The 15,861-nt window shown below is 32.9% G+C and overlaps 1 protein-coding gene across 7 annotated transcripts in view; it reads left to right on the forward strand.

Moving 5' to 3' along the window:
* The window catches only part of LOC131691471 (liprin-beta-1), a 151,435-nt gene that overhangs the window by 18,524 nt on the left and 117,050 nt on the right, over positions 1 to 15,861 (forward strand). For 6 of the 7 annotated variants that reach the window (XM_058977885.1, XM_058977891.1, XM_058977888.1 and 3 more), the window contains exon 2: positions 5,020 to 5,718. In XM_058977885.1, coding sequence (XP_058833868.1) covers positions 5,133 to 5,718 — 586 coding nt within the window. In that variant the 5' untranslated portion in view covers positions 5,020 to 5,132. Of the gene's footprint in view, positions 1 to 4,827; positions 5,719 to 15,861 lie in introns of all 7 variants that reach the window. The other variant, XM_058977886.1, reaches the window with a different exon arrangement.

Below are 15,861 nucleotides of genomic sequence, written 5' to 3' on the forward strand. Positions count from 1 at the left end.
GACTGTCTTTTGAAAAGGGCCAAACTCTTTTTTCCCAATTTTTTCAAATGGCTATAGTCTAAAAATGACAAATCCTACAAAAAATATTGTAGGAGTGGTTTTCCCAAAATTATTCAAATTTTTGAATAAAAATATTGAAAAAATTCTTCATTGACTTCTACACTGAAAAAAATCGATTTAAAAAATTTAAAGTCGATTTACAAAAAAAAATCCCTTTTTTGATTTGGATGAAATTTTGTTACAAGATAGATAATTATGTTCCCTACCTACCGTCAAAAATTCATGTTGGGCACTTTTGAGGAAAAAAAGTTTTTTGAAAAAAACTTTTCCTTGTCTAAACTGATTTTTTTTCTTCAGTGTATTTTTATCGAAAACTAAAGCAATGAAACTCATAATCATCTCAGAATCCAATAAAACTCAGTTTGTGAGAAGATATTGTCTAATTTAGCAACTAAGCATATTTTATTAGGGGGTTAACTACTTTTTCATTTTTCATGAAATCGAAATTTTTTATTACTTTATCTGAAAGTACAACTCCTTACGAATGGTTTCCCAAATTTTTATAAAGATCCAAGAAATAGATCGAAAGTTACAGCGCTTCCAAGCGCGCTTCGTCTACCAAGAGCAGTGGTAATTTGAAATTTTAAACTCGATTTTCTCGAAATGTCGTTTTACTAAAAATGGTTTTTCCGTGATCACGATTACCGAAAAACTACTGAATCAATTTTCTTAATTTTTTTTCAATTGATCGTAATTAATTCCTTTTTTCATAAATTTTTGTTTCATGGATAAAAGTTTTTTAATACAATTTTTAGAGCTTAAAACAGCGATTTTTTAATGAAAACGTTCTCGAATGTAGGAAAAAATTATTATTTATTCAACTAATCGTTAAAGTACGTGGAATACTCATATGCCAATAAAATTTTTTGAGTTTTGGGTTTTTAGATGATCTATTGGTCTCCAATTGTGATCACCGCACACCTCTTAAATAAAAAGGGTTTCGGTAAAAAACCCATAACTCCGCCAATTATCAATTTATTTTTATAAACTTATGCTTGTTTATTTTACTGAAAAATGTGCTACCTAAATATTATAAGTTTGGTGTAATGAAATCATTCCTTTATTTCTTTACTCAAATTCAAAATTTCTTGACATTTTTATCACTAAAAGCTATGTAACTCCTTAATCAAGAATCCCATTTAAAAGAGTTTATGTTGTTAAACAAATTTTCCATTATTATTTTTTTATTTTCTTGTTTAGTGCTGAGGAAGAATTAAAGAAAGGAATAACCACCACAACATTATGTATTGAACTTTACATAATTATGTATTAATTTTTATATTTTACATTTGTCTTAAAACTATCTTCATGCATGCTATTTTGTATTATTTCTATACAAGGAGGAAAATATTTGTGGTTCATCTTTTGAATTAAAATATCTTTTCGTCTCTACTTTGCCCCCAGGAATAAGCACAAAACTGTGGAATTTTTGAGTTCCAGGTATTGTTTTGGCGTTATTATACAGCTCTTAGAGTTCTTCTGACATTTTGTTGTGCTGTTCAGTGAATATGTAGCAGAAAATTAATTTTGTGATATTTTTATCAGTTTGTTCAACTGTCCAGTTATATAACACTTGGGGACTTGTTATGGTATTTCCATAGTCACGAGCAAGACTAGCTTTTTTGCAATTCGCTTGAGAGTGCTAGCGATAGCATCACAGGGTCCCTTTCCACGGGATGCTGCAACAAAATGCCATTCTGCGCTTAAGGTTGGAGAGAGAATCGGCAAAAATTAAAAACGAAAAAAGCAGTTTTTTTCCACACCGAGTGTTATATCTTCATAAAAATCAATCAGCAGTACTCTAACAACATTTTACATAAGCTGATTGATTTTTATGAAGATCTAACACTCGGTGTGGAAAAAAACTGCTTTTTTCGTTTTTTTTTTTGGATTTTGGCCCATTTTCTCTCCAACCTTAACTCATATTTTGACTGGAATCTACACAAGCTTGCAAAGTTTTTCTTATTTTTGTATTGTGCTGCTGCTCCATCAGACATAAAATAAATTTTAGAAAAGTTTGTCAATTGTTTCATAAAATTTATCAGTTTTGAGAGGAATAAATGAACTCCCAGTCTTACAGTCTTCCAGTCTTTTAGTCTTCCGATCTTCCAGTCTTCCAGTCTTCATTCAAGTTTTTTGTGAATATATACCAAATTCGTTACTGATACTTTTTGCATGTATCAGGCAACTAACAGCTGGGAAAATGGATTCTGAGATGATCATGACTTTCATTGGTTTAGTTTTCGATATAAACACACTGAAGAAAAAAAAATCAGTTTGGACAACGAAAAGTTTTTTTCAAATAACTTTTTTTCCTCAAAAGTGCTCAACATGAATTTTTGACGGTAGGTAAGGAACATAATTATCTATCTAGAAACAAAATTTCATCCAAATCAAAAATGTGTTTTTTTTTTGTAAATCGTCTTTAAATTTTTAAAATCGATTTTTTTCAGTGTAGGAGTCAATGAAGATTTTTTTCAATATTTTTATTCGAAAATTTGACTAATTTTGTGAAAACCACTCCTACAACATTTTTCTGTAGGATTTGTCATTTTCAGACTATAGCCATTTGAAAAAAAATGGAAAAAAAAAGTTTGGCCCTTTTCAAAAGACAGTCTAGATCATTTTTGGAAAAACAAAGTATGCAAAGTGACTTTTTGTGACGAAGTCTTCATGTATAGAAAGTTTCATTAAAATCTGAGAGGGTGCTGCCAACGCTGAATACGATTTGGCGCGAAATTCGTCTTTATTAATTTTAGATATTTAATTCACATGATTTTTATTATTTAATTTAGTTTGTTAACTCAATTGAATGATTTAATTCATTTTTTTTTTCATTAATTTTTTTGCATTAAATTCATTTAATTCCTTTCATTAATTTAATTGATTCAAATAATTAAATTTCTATAATTAATTTATTATTTAATTATTTCAATGCATTTTATTAATTTCAGAAATTTAATTCATTTCGATAATATTTCAGTTCATACATTTTATTCTCTTTCTGTATTTTAATAATTTATTACTTATGTCTAGTCATTTCTATTATTTATTTCATCCAATTTGTTAATTTGTTTTTTTTTTGTATTTTTCTAATCGTTCATTCAATTAAATGGACTTATTTGATTTATTTATTTTATTAACCTTCTTTATGTGTTAACTTTTTGTAATGAATAAGGTGTTAGTGGGTCATATTGACCCCGATTTCGAACTCAGTTTTAAGACACATTTTCAACCAAATCTTTATGAATTGGTACTTAAATTGTTTGTTAGAGTGTAAATTTTTAGTTTCTGGTAAATATTACCGTTTTTCACCTCGTTGGTCAGTGGGAATCGGTGCCGAATGGGGTCATGTTTGGCATCCATAGATGTATGCAGAACCATCATCATAAATCACAGGTTTATTGACAGAATACTAATAATAAACACAAACAAAACAAAAATAAGAATGTATATATTAAATGTGGTCATGATACGACTGATCCTGGATATCCCGGATTGGGATTCCAATACCGATTCCGGGGGTACAATAATATACCGCCGGAATCGGCCAAACATGACCACATTCGGCACCGATTCCCACTGACCAACGAGGTGAAAAACGGTAATATTTACCAGAAACTGAAAATTTACACTCTAACAAACAATTTAAGTACCAATTCATATAGAATTGGTTGAAAATATGTCTTAAAACTGAGTTCGAAATCGGGGTCAATATGACCCACTAACACCTTATTCGTTACAAAAAGTTAACACCTAAAAAAGGTTAATTAAGGATTGATAGAAAAGTTTTTTGCAACAAGGTGTCGAAATTCACCATTGCAGAACCAGCTTAGAATTTTAACTCACCAATCTGCTATTGAGACTGCTTTTTCGCCATCACTTGTTCCTTTCTCGTTAACCTTCAACGCGGATATCATCGAAACGGATGGTGTCGCCTTTGTAAATTGAAGCTTTCCGCACCGGTTTTCGTTCCAACCACATCAGAAAACATATCGGCTATGTAGGACTATGCCTCAAATTTGAAGGTAAACAGCTTCGCACTCTGAACGCGTGTGGGGAGTAAATTAATACCGATATGCACCGATTGTGGGCCGGTGTTACAGTACACCATCATCAACATCGAGTGCAAGTGAGACGACCTTTTGCGCGGACCTTGTTGAGATCGACCAATCCTATGGGCAGGGAAGACGTGCGTGGGTGGATTAAGCAGCATTAAACATTTTTGATTATCGAACAGTAAACAAGCGTAAGCTATGAAGATTAAATGGTTATAAATCATCTCATACATCGTAAAGTTGTGGAAAATCTTCGCCGGTTCTATTGTAATTCCAATTATGTTGGGCCCCTTACCGCAACGGCTCCTCATCGCATCAACCGGTTCGACAGTCCGGCAATCCAAACCAACTCAAAAGCGAGTTGCATTCAGCACTCAACAGCACTAAACTCAATATCGCTAATGTGGTTTCGACGTCCTATTGGATATTGGATCAGATTTCCTACACGAATTTTTTCTCTCGTCGTCGTCGTCGTCGATCCGCAGTTTGACTGTCTTTCAACCAAGCTGCTGACAGTGCTGATGATGATGATCGGAACCGTAACCGCGTAATTCTGGTTGGCAAGCGAAATCTCGGACAGTGAATCGATCCTGAGGGGTTAGAGGGAAAAGTTTAATTAAGTTACAAGTGGCGGGGTGGGTTGAAACAAGAACGGGAACCATCAAGTGATACAATCTAATCAAGATTTTCCCGCACGTTTCCAACAAAGGCCGCAGCAGTGCTAGTGATAACTGAGTAACGTCAAGTGGATGATTTTTTTGTTCTATTTGAATCGAGTGGCCCGCAGTCAGATAACGCCTGCACGATAAGTCAAACGAAGGGAAATGCTGCGGGGTTTGAAGTGAGTGAGTGATTTTCTAACCATTTAGTCAAATGCTGGTTTGCTTCTTTTCACACGCAGCTTCCACTTGTGCACGAACCGATCAGGGCGAAAGGGAATGTGAAAGTGCAATGCCGAAAAATTATAGTTTGCAGTGATTGAAGTGAAAATAAGCGTAGCAAGTTGATGCGGGAATGCGTGACCTGCCGAAAAGTACCACTCACGTGGTGAAGAAGGCTTCGGACATTTTTGTCTCGGGCGAACGGGGGTCGGCCGCCCACCACCACCATCTGTTCGCAGGGTCCGGGAGTGGTAAGCTTCAATCACCCAGCAAAGTGGTCAGCAGTGGTGGCAGTAGTAGTAGATTGAATCGTTTCTCGGAAGGAATAAAGGCATCCCCGACCCGACAGTCCTTGGTGGTGGCGGCTGAGTCCAATTCATTCCACCTGACCAGCTCGGATTCGGAGGACGCCGAGGCTCAGGCGTTGAACGTCGATGAAGGCAGTGATGAAGTGAGCAGCTCCGGTTCGTGTACCAGTGAGGTTGAAATCGATGGCGCCGGTGGTTGTGGTGATGATGATGACGATGATGATGAAGATGGAGATGGTGATGACGACGATGATGATGATGATTTCTGTTCCGTTGAACGAGCGGTTTCTGCTGATGATGGAATAGGTTCGTCATTGGTGGCGAAAATAAATGGCGGGATGGCGCACAATTTAGCGTCAGAGGATAGCAGGATACCCCGGCTGAAGAAGCTGCGTGACGGCAAACAGAAAGGTAGGAAGATTTTATTTTCAATCGTCCATGGAGCAGTTTGTGAAGAAAAATGTATGTGAATTTAGCTGGAATTTTGCAGCTGTAATGTACATCCTTTCGGATTATCTTATTTATTAGCATTGCCTTTCACTTTTCGATGAGCTTAAATCAAATCAACTTTTTTTGAAAACACATATGTACATATGGTCTATTTTTGTAAAATACCCTATGATTCATAATTCATGAACTACCGATCCTAATGCCTTTTAACGTTGATACGGATTACACAAAAACAGTGTTTCTCGTAGGAGGCAGCCGAAGCAAAAATACCGATATATCAGAGTTTAAAGATAAATTTTCAACGAAGCAAAATATATGTGTGCTATTAACAACTATCAACAAGCTTCTCCCAGGGAGCAACATCGTGCTGAACAGCCATTACGGGGGAAACAATTTGCATAAAAAATTAAACTGAAAATCGCTTCTCGGGATATTCTTCTCTTGGCGAGATATGCAAAGGCACAAACACACCGTGACTGGTGGTGTAGCATATGGAAGTTAAACTGCATCACTATCGTAGTGCTTAGTTTAGCTTCAAACAGGATCCACCGGGATTTGTAAAAGTTAATGTCGTACAGCTTGGATGAGCGTATTTGCTCAACTCGAACACATGATGTTTACTTGAAGTAGAGTTCTATTATATGAATCTCTTTTAAAATAGTAGGGCGATCCCCTTAAGATAAATTTGTTCAAAATTATTTTGAAATGGTTATGAGGTTATACTAAATAATATTTTAACAGTTCTAATTGAAAAACATGAGTCCAGATATAGTAAATTGGGAATTGTGTCTTTTAAAAACTGTCTTGACAATATACCCATTAGAGTGGCTCGCGGTTGTGTGGGAAAACTTCAAAATGATTCAAACAAACGGGCACAGTACTTTTTGTGTTTTTTTTGTGGTACCAAATGCATGTGCAAAATTTGGTAGCGGTTCGTTGCTTTCCGGGTTTGCGCATTACGTTCAAAGTTTGTATGGGATTTTATATGGGGAAATCAATTATTTTGCATTTACGTTAATAAAGATCGCTATTTCACTCAATATTAAAAACCAGCTTTTTAAAACTATAGTTCAAACTTTGGTTAACAACTTTGTCAAAGACGGTAACTATCTACAAGTTTTCAAAAAAATAATTGTAATGACTTTAAAACTTACGGTTCAATTCAAATGCAGAAATTTATTATTTTTTCCAACACTGCCAGTACACCACCGACACCGACACTTTAAACTTAAATAAATGTGAATATATTCATCGCAGAGACTTGGTACCTTTGAATAAAATGTTCAGAATAAATTGCTGAATGACATAGACGTAATCAGAACATGAAAAGAAGAGAGGGGGCTTGTGTACTTTCCTCAAGATCCGACACTAACTCAGTGATAGACGCCGGATTGACGCTAGCTCCAAAAAACGAAAACACTATTTCCATATCAACTTTTTAATACGGCTAATAAGATTTGTAAACAAACTTTTGTTTTGTTGGTTTCTCTTAATTTGTTATAATTTCAACACAGAAAATATTTGAATTTAATTCTACCAAGGGTAAAGATGTTGATTCATGTGTATTTTTCATGAAATTCAACTCGGCAGCGGAATAATGACCGAAAAAAGTTTGTTTACAAAAATCTCATTAGCCCTTTTGAAGCATTAATATTGATTTGTGTTTCTGCGTGATGTCCCGCAAGATTTAGTTATAAGTTTTGTAATTTTCACGTGCAAAGATGGTTTTAAAAATTTTCTCCTTGATGGAGAAAAAATGTCAAAATTTTTCTCTACTAAAGAGAAATATAGTATAGTCCCTATATTGTCAAAAATACACCAAGCGGTTGATGAAAACGGGTTTTCACTGTATATAATAATGGTTCCATTTTTTAGTTTCGTTTAGTCGAAATATTTTTGAAAGCGGTGTAATTCATGTTTATGTTATTTTAAATATTTTCGTGTGATGTTAGATGATCAAACCGATTCATGCCGCCTAGCTGTGAGATGAGACATTTCTTATGCATATCACTGTTAAATGATTAGATTGCAGAGAATAAGAGCTGAAATTACCACAATTTCGAGGCCTGCAAAAATAAAACCTTGAATAAAAAAATAAAGTATATATTATAAACAAAATGAATTAATGAAAATTAAATAGAATTAAAAAATGGGGAAAATGAAAATCTTTGACATAAAAAATAAAATGCAAAAATAGCAAAAATAATTAGTCATAGAATGATTAATATAAATGAAATAATATAATAAATAAAGCAAATAAAAAATTAAATATAAAATCTATAAATACGAAAATGGATTAAAATAATAATATGAATTAAATAAGTTAAATGTATTAACTAAATTGAAGGCAAATATTAAATAAAACGAATAAAATAAAGAAACAAACAACATCGATAAAATTAACTGGTTTATGTTACCATTATGATGAAAAAAGAGTTAATTAAAATAAAATAAAATAAATAATAGTGAAATGATTGAAATATTCAAAACAAAGAGAATTAATACAAAGAATAAATTAACTAATTTGACCAAAATAATTGAACCGATTAATTTAAAAAAAAGAGAATAGTGGCTTAAAACGAATAAAATGAACAAAATGAATAAAATGTATAAAGTTAGTTAAATGAATACAATGAATAAAAGCGCAAAACTTAAGGAAAAATAAAATGCGTGAAATAACCAAAATAAATTAAATGAATGTAATGCATAAAATGACGAAAATGAATTTAAATAATGAACATGAGCATAAGACCGTGGAATTCGTAGTTGCTACTCCGTGGTTGACAAACACAAGCGAAATTGCACAGAGAAGCAATGAATGGGATCTAGGAGTAACCGTCCATTCTCGGACGCACGGTGGTCCACAATTCAAATTTAGCAGGAATTTTGAGAATTTACTAAAACTAAACAGCTTAGCCTTATTAAGTGTGTGGAGAAGTTTTCGTAGTTTGTAAGCCCCTCATTTTCGTTAAACAACAGTTATAGTGGTTCTAATATTACCAAGATCAAAAAATTAACTTTTTAATCATTCTAGCTTGAGCCAAACAACCTTTAGCAAAGATGTAGAATGACAAATTTTGGAAAAGATTGAAGAAGACATGTAAGCTCTATCTGTCATACTTTTCATTTCACAACAAATTTAAAATCGAAGGTTGGAGTGTTTCTTAGAAAAACTGTTGTATTAAAATATCTTTTGCGATTTTGATTTAAAACTGAAGTAGTCTTCAGACAACTATAAGATTGTTTTAAGGCAAATAATTTGTTTCATGGCACCACATATGCTGAAAAGTTTTGACCACTTTTTGCCAAAAATGGAGTTCTTTTGGAATAACAATATCACTCATTTGGACAAACAAAAGATAATTCTTTTTCAACTATAACTAAGGTCCTGTGTAGATTTATAATTGAGCAAGAAATAGCGAAAATGATATTTTTTTAAATTTCATAAAATTAATTTCAAAAAATCAATTTTTGAGATTATAAGTACTTATACCTTTTGTGAAATAGAAGCTAGCGTTTTGATGTGTCAGAAGAAAACATTCGTCTTTAAAAACTCTGAAACACATCTGAAGGATAGGTTGAAAAAAAAATTGAAACTGAAAAATTTATTTTAAAAATTTGGTTTGTCATGAATTAACCCTTTGTAATATGTTTAAATAACTTTCACGGCTTACAATATAAAAATATAGTTTCTCTTTCATGATAGAATATTGCACCATACAATACTTTTCTATTATTTTAAATTGCGGGTGAGGTGGTTCTAAATTTTTCAAAATCGGAAAATTAACTTTTTTATGGTTCGCTCTTTTCGATGGAACTGTAGACAATAAAATTTATAAAAAAATTGTCGAAGACACTGGAACTCTATGTCGTGTACTTTTCATTTTACAAAAAAAAAGTTACAAAAAAAAGGATAGGGTGTTTCCTGAAAAATGGTTTTTTCACATAACTTTTGTAGTTTTAATTTTCCATTGAGATCACTCTAGAAATACTTTCAGATATTTTGAAGGAGAACAATTTGTTTAAATATACTGAAACTCTAACTACCCTCTTTCGAAAGTTATATATACTTTTCTCTAAAAATAAACTATTTTTTGAGTAAATATTGCAAGATATTAAAAAATATCGTTATTGCCATTTTTTGGTGATAGATACTTCAAAGCATGATATTTCATATGACAGCAAACGGTATTTAATGTTAAGTGCCCTAATCGAAGCTAATGCTATTTGAAGATAATGCTATGTTATACTTTCAATAAATAAGTTCAAAGTTATGCGCAACGAAACAAGTTTGGTAGTTAATGTTTTAAAGTAAATAATGCGCCTTGAAATAATGTTCAAGTTCTCCAAAGGGCATTTTAGTTTAAAATTAGAACCACAAAATTTATCGAAATAAAACCGCAAAGCTTCTATTTGGATTTGTTGTGCAATGGAAAGTATAAAAACTAGAGCTTGCGTATCTTCAGCAAATTTGTCTAAAATGTGTTGTTCTACAACTTCATCGAAGACAATTAAACTCTATCTCGAACCGTTAAAAAGTTCAATTTTAATTTTTTTTAAAGTTAGAACCACCCTAGCTTCTGTTTAAATCAAAAGAAGAGTCTTGCAAAGTACAGCAACTTTGCCGAACATATTGTAAGGCTAAGTCATTTAATTTTAGCTAAATTCCTACTAAATTTGCATTCTGGACCACTGTGCATTGTGCACAATTCTAAAATTTTATACTTTGAAATGCTAACAACACCACGTCCTTACAGTCATCGGGGAAGGAAACGAACGTTAGTGTAACAAAAGTGGTTATATTTCTGCATCTCCACGTTTGCCACGGGATGGAGTTTTTGTTAGTAGGATGGGGTAAAGAATTACACAAATCTGGATTCATCTCGATGAGTGCTATGCAGCTCTCAGAAGTCTTATCATTGCTCTAGGCAGCCGGTTGCCGAGACTTTATGGTAGATTTATCATTAGTTGAATAAAATATGGTTTGTAAAATAAAACAAAGTCAACTCCGGAATTGCCTGGTGCGTTACTTATGTTTAAGTGAATCAAACGACATGTGAACGATTTTATTATTTCTTGTTTCTATATTCCGGCTTTCCACGACATTCCACGAACAGTACCGTATAATGAATTATAAGATATTGTAATACAAGTATTATTTGTCATGAATATTATATATTGAATTATTGAATAAGATACTGACTCCTATGTTAGCATTGTTCGCGCGCGTTGCTATGCTTGCTGAAGTGCATTTTGGTCTTTATAAAATAAGCTCTACTTATTGAAAGGTAAGTGGCAGTCACGACAAAACAAATAATATTGACAAAGATTTGATAATGTTTAGTTAAAAAAATAATAAAATTGATCACCATTCACGATTCTGTCTACTTCTATCCGCTGATGAAAACAATCACGATGAGATTACAAAGCAATTGGAAAAAAGATGGTTTGGTAATGTCTGTGATATAACCGGAAAGAAGTAGAATACATAAGGAGCGTACTTCAAATGTGCTGAATCTCATCGGAATTTTTAGATAAAAAGTGATTTGGATGAGAAATATTTCAAATTATACTTGTAAAAATGAAGGTGTTCCTAAAAGATTTTCGTTGAATGCTTCTGACTTTTTACTATTTCCGAGCTTAGCTATTGTCCTAGATACGATTCTGACATGATTGGTGTAAGCGTAGGTCGTCAACCGATTATAATTTTACGAAGCGTTGTATACTTCACATTACAAATTAAACCACTGGGTCAATCAAATAAATTGTTTATTTGTGATATAAAAAGTACAAAATATATTTTCGGGCTTCTACATTGACGTTTTAGACAAATCACAGTTTGCGGATGAAAAGATTTTCAAATTTAATTCTTTAGGGTGGTTTGATAGTGCTGATAAGGGCTCATTTGTTTACCAAAGAATTTTTTTCCGGGTGGGAGATTTTTGTTCCAATTGATCCCGGTAACACTAGCACGGAAATGTACAAATTAATCCACGGAGATGGATCCCAATAATTCTCTTCCTTCTCTTCCGGTGTTGACATACAGTCTGCGGACACCTTACAAGTGGACTTGCTGAAACCGCCTGAAATCAAAATTCTTTCTGTTCAAGATATGCGGCTCGGTGCATGAAATTAGCGTGAATTAATCACGAACGGGCTTCGTCAAATGATTTTAAATTGTTTTTGTGTGTGTGTGTGTACTACCTTCCAGCCATCAGAAATGAAAATGATGGCCTCTGCTAGTAGCACCTAACGACACAAACTGATTCATCCACCATGTGTAGCTCACAAATTTTTTCTTCACAGTACTGTACAACCCTCCGTTCGCCCCAAGCAGGCAAATACGAATGGATGCAATTAACGTTCAAAAACTGATGCGGCCGCTACACCGAGATTTTGAAACGAGGGGTCTCGTCAAAAGCATAAATCTGCATATTCTACATTTAACCCTCAAAAAGGCATGCTAAAATTGTGATTCAAGAAGCATCGCTCCTAAGACCCAATGAAATCAAAAGCCTTTTTTGTCGTTTTGTCAGAGAGAGAATCGAAAACCCGAAAACGCTCGCTCATTCGTATTTCAAATTATAAGTTCATTGAATCCAGAGAACTGTAACTAGTCGGGCCTTTGAGACCCGTTGCCTTATTGAGGGTTAAAAAACAAAGTACAGCAATTCGAAATTGGGTTGTAAATATGGCGTGGAATGGATTATGAAGACAACGCAATGGAGATTCGGCTGAATAATATACCCACACGACAGCGCTGTATACAAAGTGTTGTCTCAATGCAGAGAAGCGATAATGAGTTGAGAAACTTCTCCCCAACATCAGCAATGATGTTCGACTGCGGATGATACACCCCATCCATTGCTTCGTGATGTGGCACTACCTGTGCATAGACCACCCTGTGTACATATCACATTCAGTCTCTTACGTGTCAGTAGGAGAACACAGGGAACGGTGTTTGGAATTTTCTTTTTTATCTGTTTTCTGTAGGAAAATCATATAAAATAGAACACGTTAAACAAAAGGATAGGCTATTAGCTACATATCACAATTTTATCGAAATGTTGGATGAATTGTCTTCAGTTTCATAGATATAAATATGCTGCGCGGAAATCCTACCAACTTACCCCCGGTATTGGGAATTATTTTGGTGCGCATAATTTGTTCACATACCTACATTACTAAATTATTTTCGTTTTAAAGCTATGCGAACTTTCACATAAAAATAATAACATATATCTTCTATTAGGGCACTTAACCTTAAATACCGTTTCTGCAATATGAAATATTTTACATTTGAGTAAAATTTCACCAAAAATGACAATGGCAATATTTTTTTATTTTGCAATATTTATTCAAAAAATGAACACATATTTCTGAAAAAAACTACAACTTTCTAACGAGGGAGAACAGAATGTTCTCCTTCGAAATATCTGAAAGTATTTCTAAAGCCATCTTTGTACAAAATAAAAATTACAAATGTTATACTACTGAATCATTTTTTTAGATGCACCCTCAATTTGTTTTGGTAAATTTCTTGTAAAATGAAAAATACAAGACATAGTACCTCAGTGTCTCCGACAAAGTTTTTTTAAAGCGTGATTTTGTTCAATTTTCTAAACGACTGCTCAACTTTATCTCGAACTGTTGAAAAGAATAGCTTTAAATACCTGTACACTCGGAATCACCCTACCTGCTACTCAAATTAATGAAAAAGGGCTTCGCACTTCAATTTTTTTCGTGAGAGCGAAGCTAAAAAAATTAGTGCGTTTCTTAAAACAACGTTTTATTTATATAACTTACAGTTTTGATTTTTGTTTAAGATGAATTTAGAAACACTTTCCGATATTTTGAAGAAGTATGTTATCTCAGCATACTGAATCTCTAGCTCCTTTCGCTGTTAAGTTATATGTACTTTTAACTAAAAATAAACAATTATTTGAGTGAATATTGTAAGATTTAAAAATGTATTTACCATTTTAATAATGTATACTACAACGTATGATACTTAATATAACGGAAACGGTATTTAATAAGTGCCATATTTTGATATTTTGAAAAAAGTTTGATTTTTTATGTAAAATTTCTCACAACCTTTAATGAAAATAGTTTGGCAGTTGGTGCTTATGTGTCCTAAAATAATCTTCAAGTTGTTCATTGGTGACATCAGTGTGAAATAGAAACTACAAAAGTTATATAAATAAAACCGTTTTTAAGAAACATCCTAAGGCTTACGTTTGCATTTATCGTGCAAGGAAAATAAGAAAGGTAGAACTTGTAAATTTGTTTAAAATTTGTTGTTCAACAACTTTATCGAAGACAGCCAAACTCTATCTCGAACTGTATAAAAGTTCAATTTTAGATCTTGCTAAAATTAGTACCACCCTCTAGCGACTGTTTAAACGAAAAGACGAGCCTTGCAAAGTACAACTTTCCTACCGATATTATAAGGCTTAGTTTATTTTAAGGATAGTTCAAAATTCCTACTAAATTTACATTCTGGACCTCTGTGTAAAATGGTTAAAGCAAATATATAAATAAACAACCCTATCTATTGCTTAATGAAGAAAGAAGGGTCTTATATTTGTGCGCTGGATTGAATGATGTATTTGTTTGTTTTAACTAAGGTCGCGTTTTCAAGTTGTCCACTTTTAAAGTACAAATACTGATTTGAATATTCAAAAATATTTTTCTACGGCGAAGAAAACATAATTTCAAAACCATCAACTTTGGAGGCTTAGTGCTTTCGAATAATTTTTATAGCATCAGAGCGTAGCTTTGGAAAAATTAGAACGAATGATTGAGAATCGACTGCTTAAAACAAATAATTTCAAAACTTGATATCTTCAGTAAAGTTGTTAAGAATGTTATTAGGAACAAATTATGTGAAGACATGAGTGCTCTGTATGTATGTATGTATGTGTGTGAGTATATAGCATATCGAGCGTCTTGTATTCGAAACAACCGAAAATGTTCATACATGCAAACCTTATTGTTCTTGATGGAGAAACGCAAATAACGTATAAAAAGGTCGTAATAAAACAAAATACTTTAACAATTTTGTTAGAGGCATTTGGATTTCAAATGGCATTTAGGATCATATTCTATATGAAAATTATATTTTTGACTGTAAATAGTATGAATCACAAAAATATGTTAAAAGTTGGTATTTGGATATCTTGTTCAAAACAATAAACATTTGATTGTTGATAATTCATGATGGAGAATTATAGAATCATATTTATAATACAATTGCAGTTTTGTCTGTCAATTAGTAAGAAATTAAAAAACATGTTAAAGTTATTTTTTAGAAAAACTTTTTCCGGATAGTTTATTCACGATGCAATTAGATTTAAAATCATTTCAAGGCATTTGTGGATATAACAAGACAAAAACTTTTGATAAATGTTTTCTTTGTAATTTAATTTTTGAACCTTAATTTATGTTTTTCATAAAAATGTCACAACTTTTATTTCAGTGTATATTTTTTCGAGCAGAAGTTTTCATTCCCTGTAATTGTTTATCGGCTAGTTTTGCTTTACAAAAATGCGGCAATCCAAAAAATTTTTGTTGGAGGTAATGCAAACTTTTACTTTGACACCCTTTTAAAAAATTGCTCTTGAGTTAAAATGATCTGATTGACTGTGGAAAAGGGTTAGTCTTCCATGCCTATAAAACGTGTAAAGTTTCATCGCAATCGAAAATAGTTGATTTTAAGGATTTTCTGACTAATCAAATGTTATTCCTCTGGTGGTACTGGCTGTTGATGAGTAGGTATTAGATGCATCATAATGGTCGGAAATTTTTTGCGTAGGTTCTGTTGATCCGACATTCGTTGGTGCCTTACCAGCAGCTTCGGTGTTTTGTGATTTAGTTGATGGTGAAGGTGACTGTGTATTTGGTTTGCTTGCAGTTGATGTTGCTTCGCTGGAGGTTGTTGTGCATGGGTTTACGTAGTGTGTCTTCTTGTTACAGAAATGAAACATAGGATTTCATATTAAAGCCTCCTATTTCGCATTTGAAATTCAGGTATGCTGTCATCAGTATCTGGCACTGGCCTGTGCTTTTAGTTTCGGTATCAAAATATTATTTTCTCTATTT

Source organism: Topomyia yanbarensis, chromosome 3 (assembly GCF_030247195.1).
Source record: "Topomyia yanbarensis strain Yona2022 chromosome 3, ASM3024719v1, whole genome shotgun sequence".
Classification (NCBI taxonomy): Eukaryota; Metazoa; Arthropoda; class Insecta; order Diptera; family Culicidae; genus Topomyia; species Topomyia yanbarensis.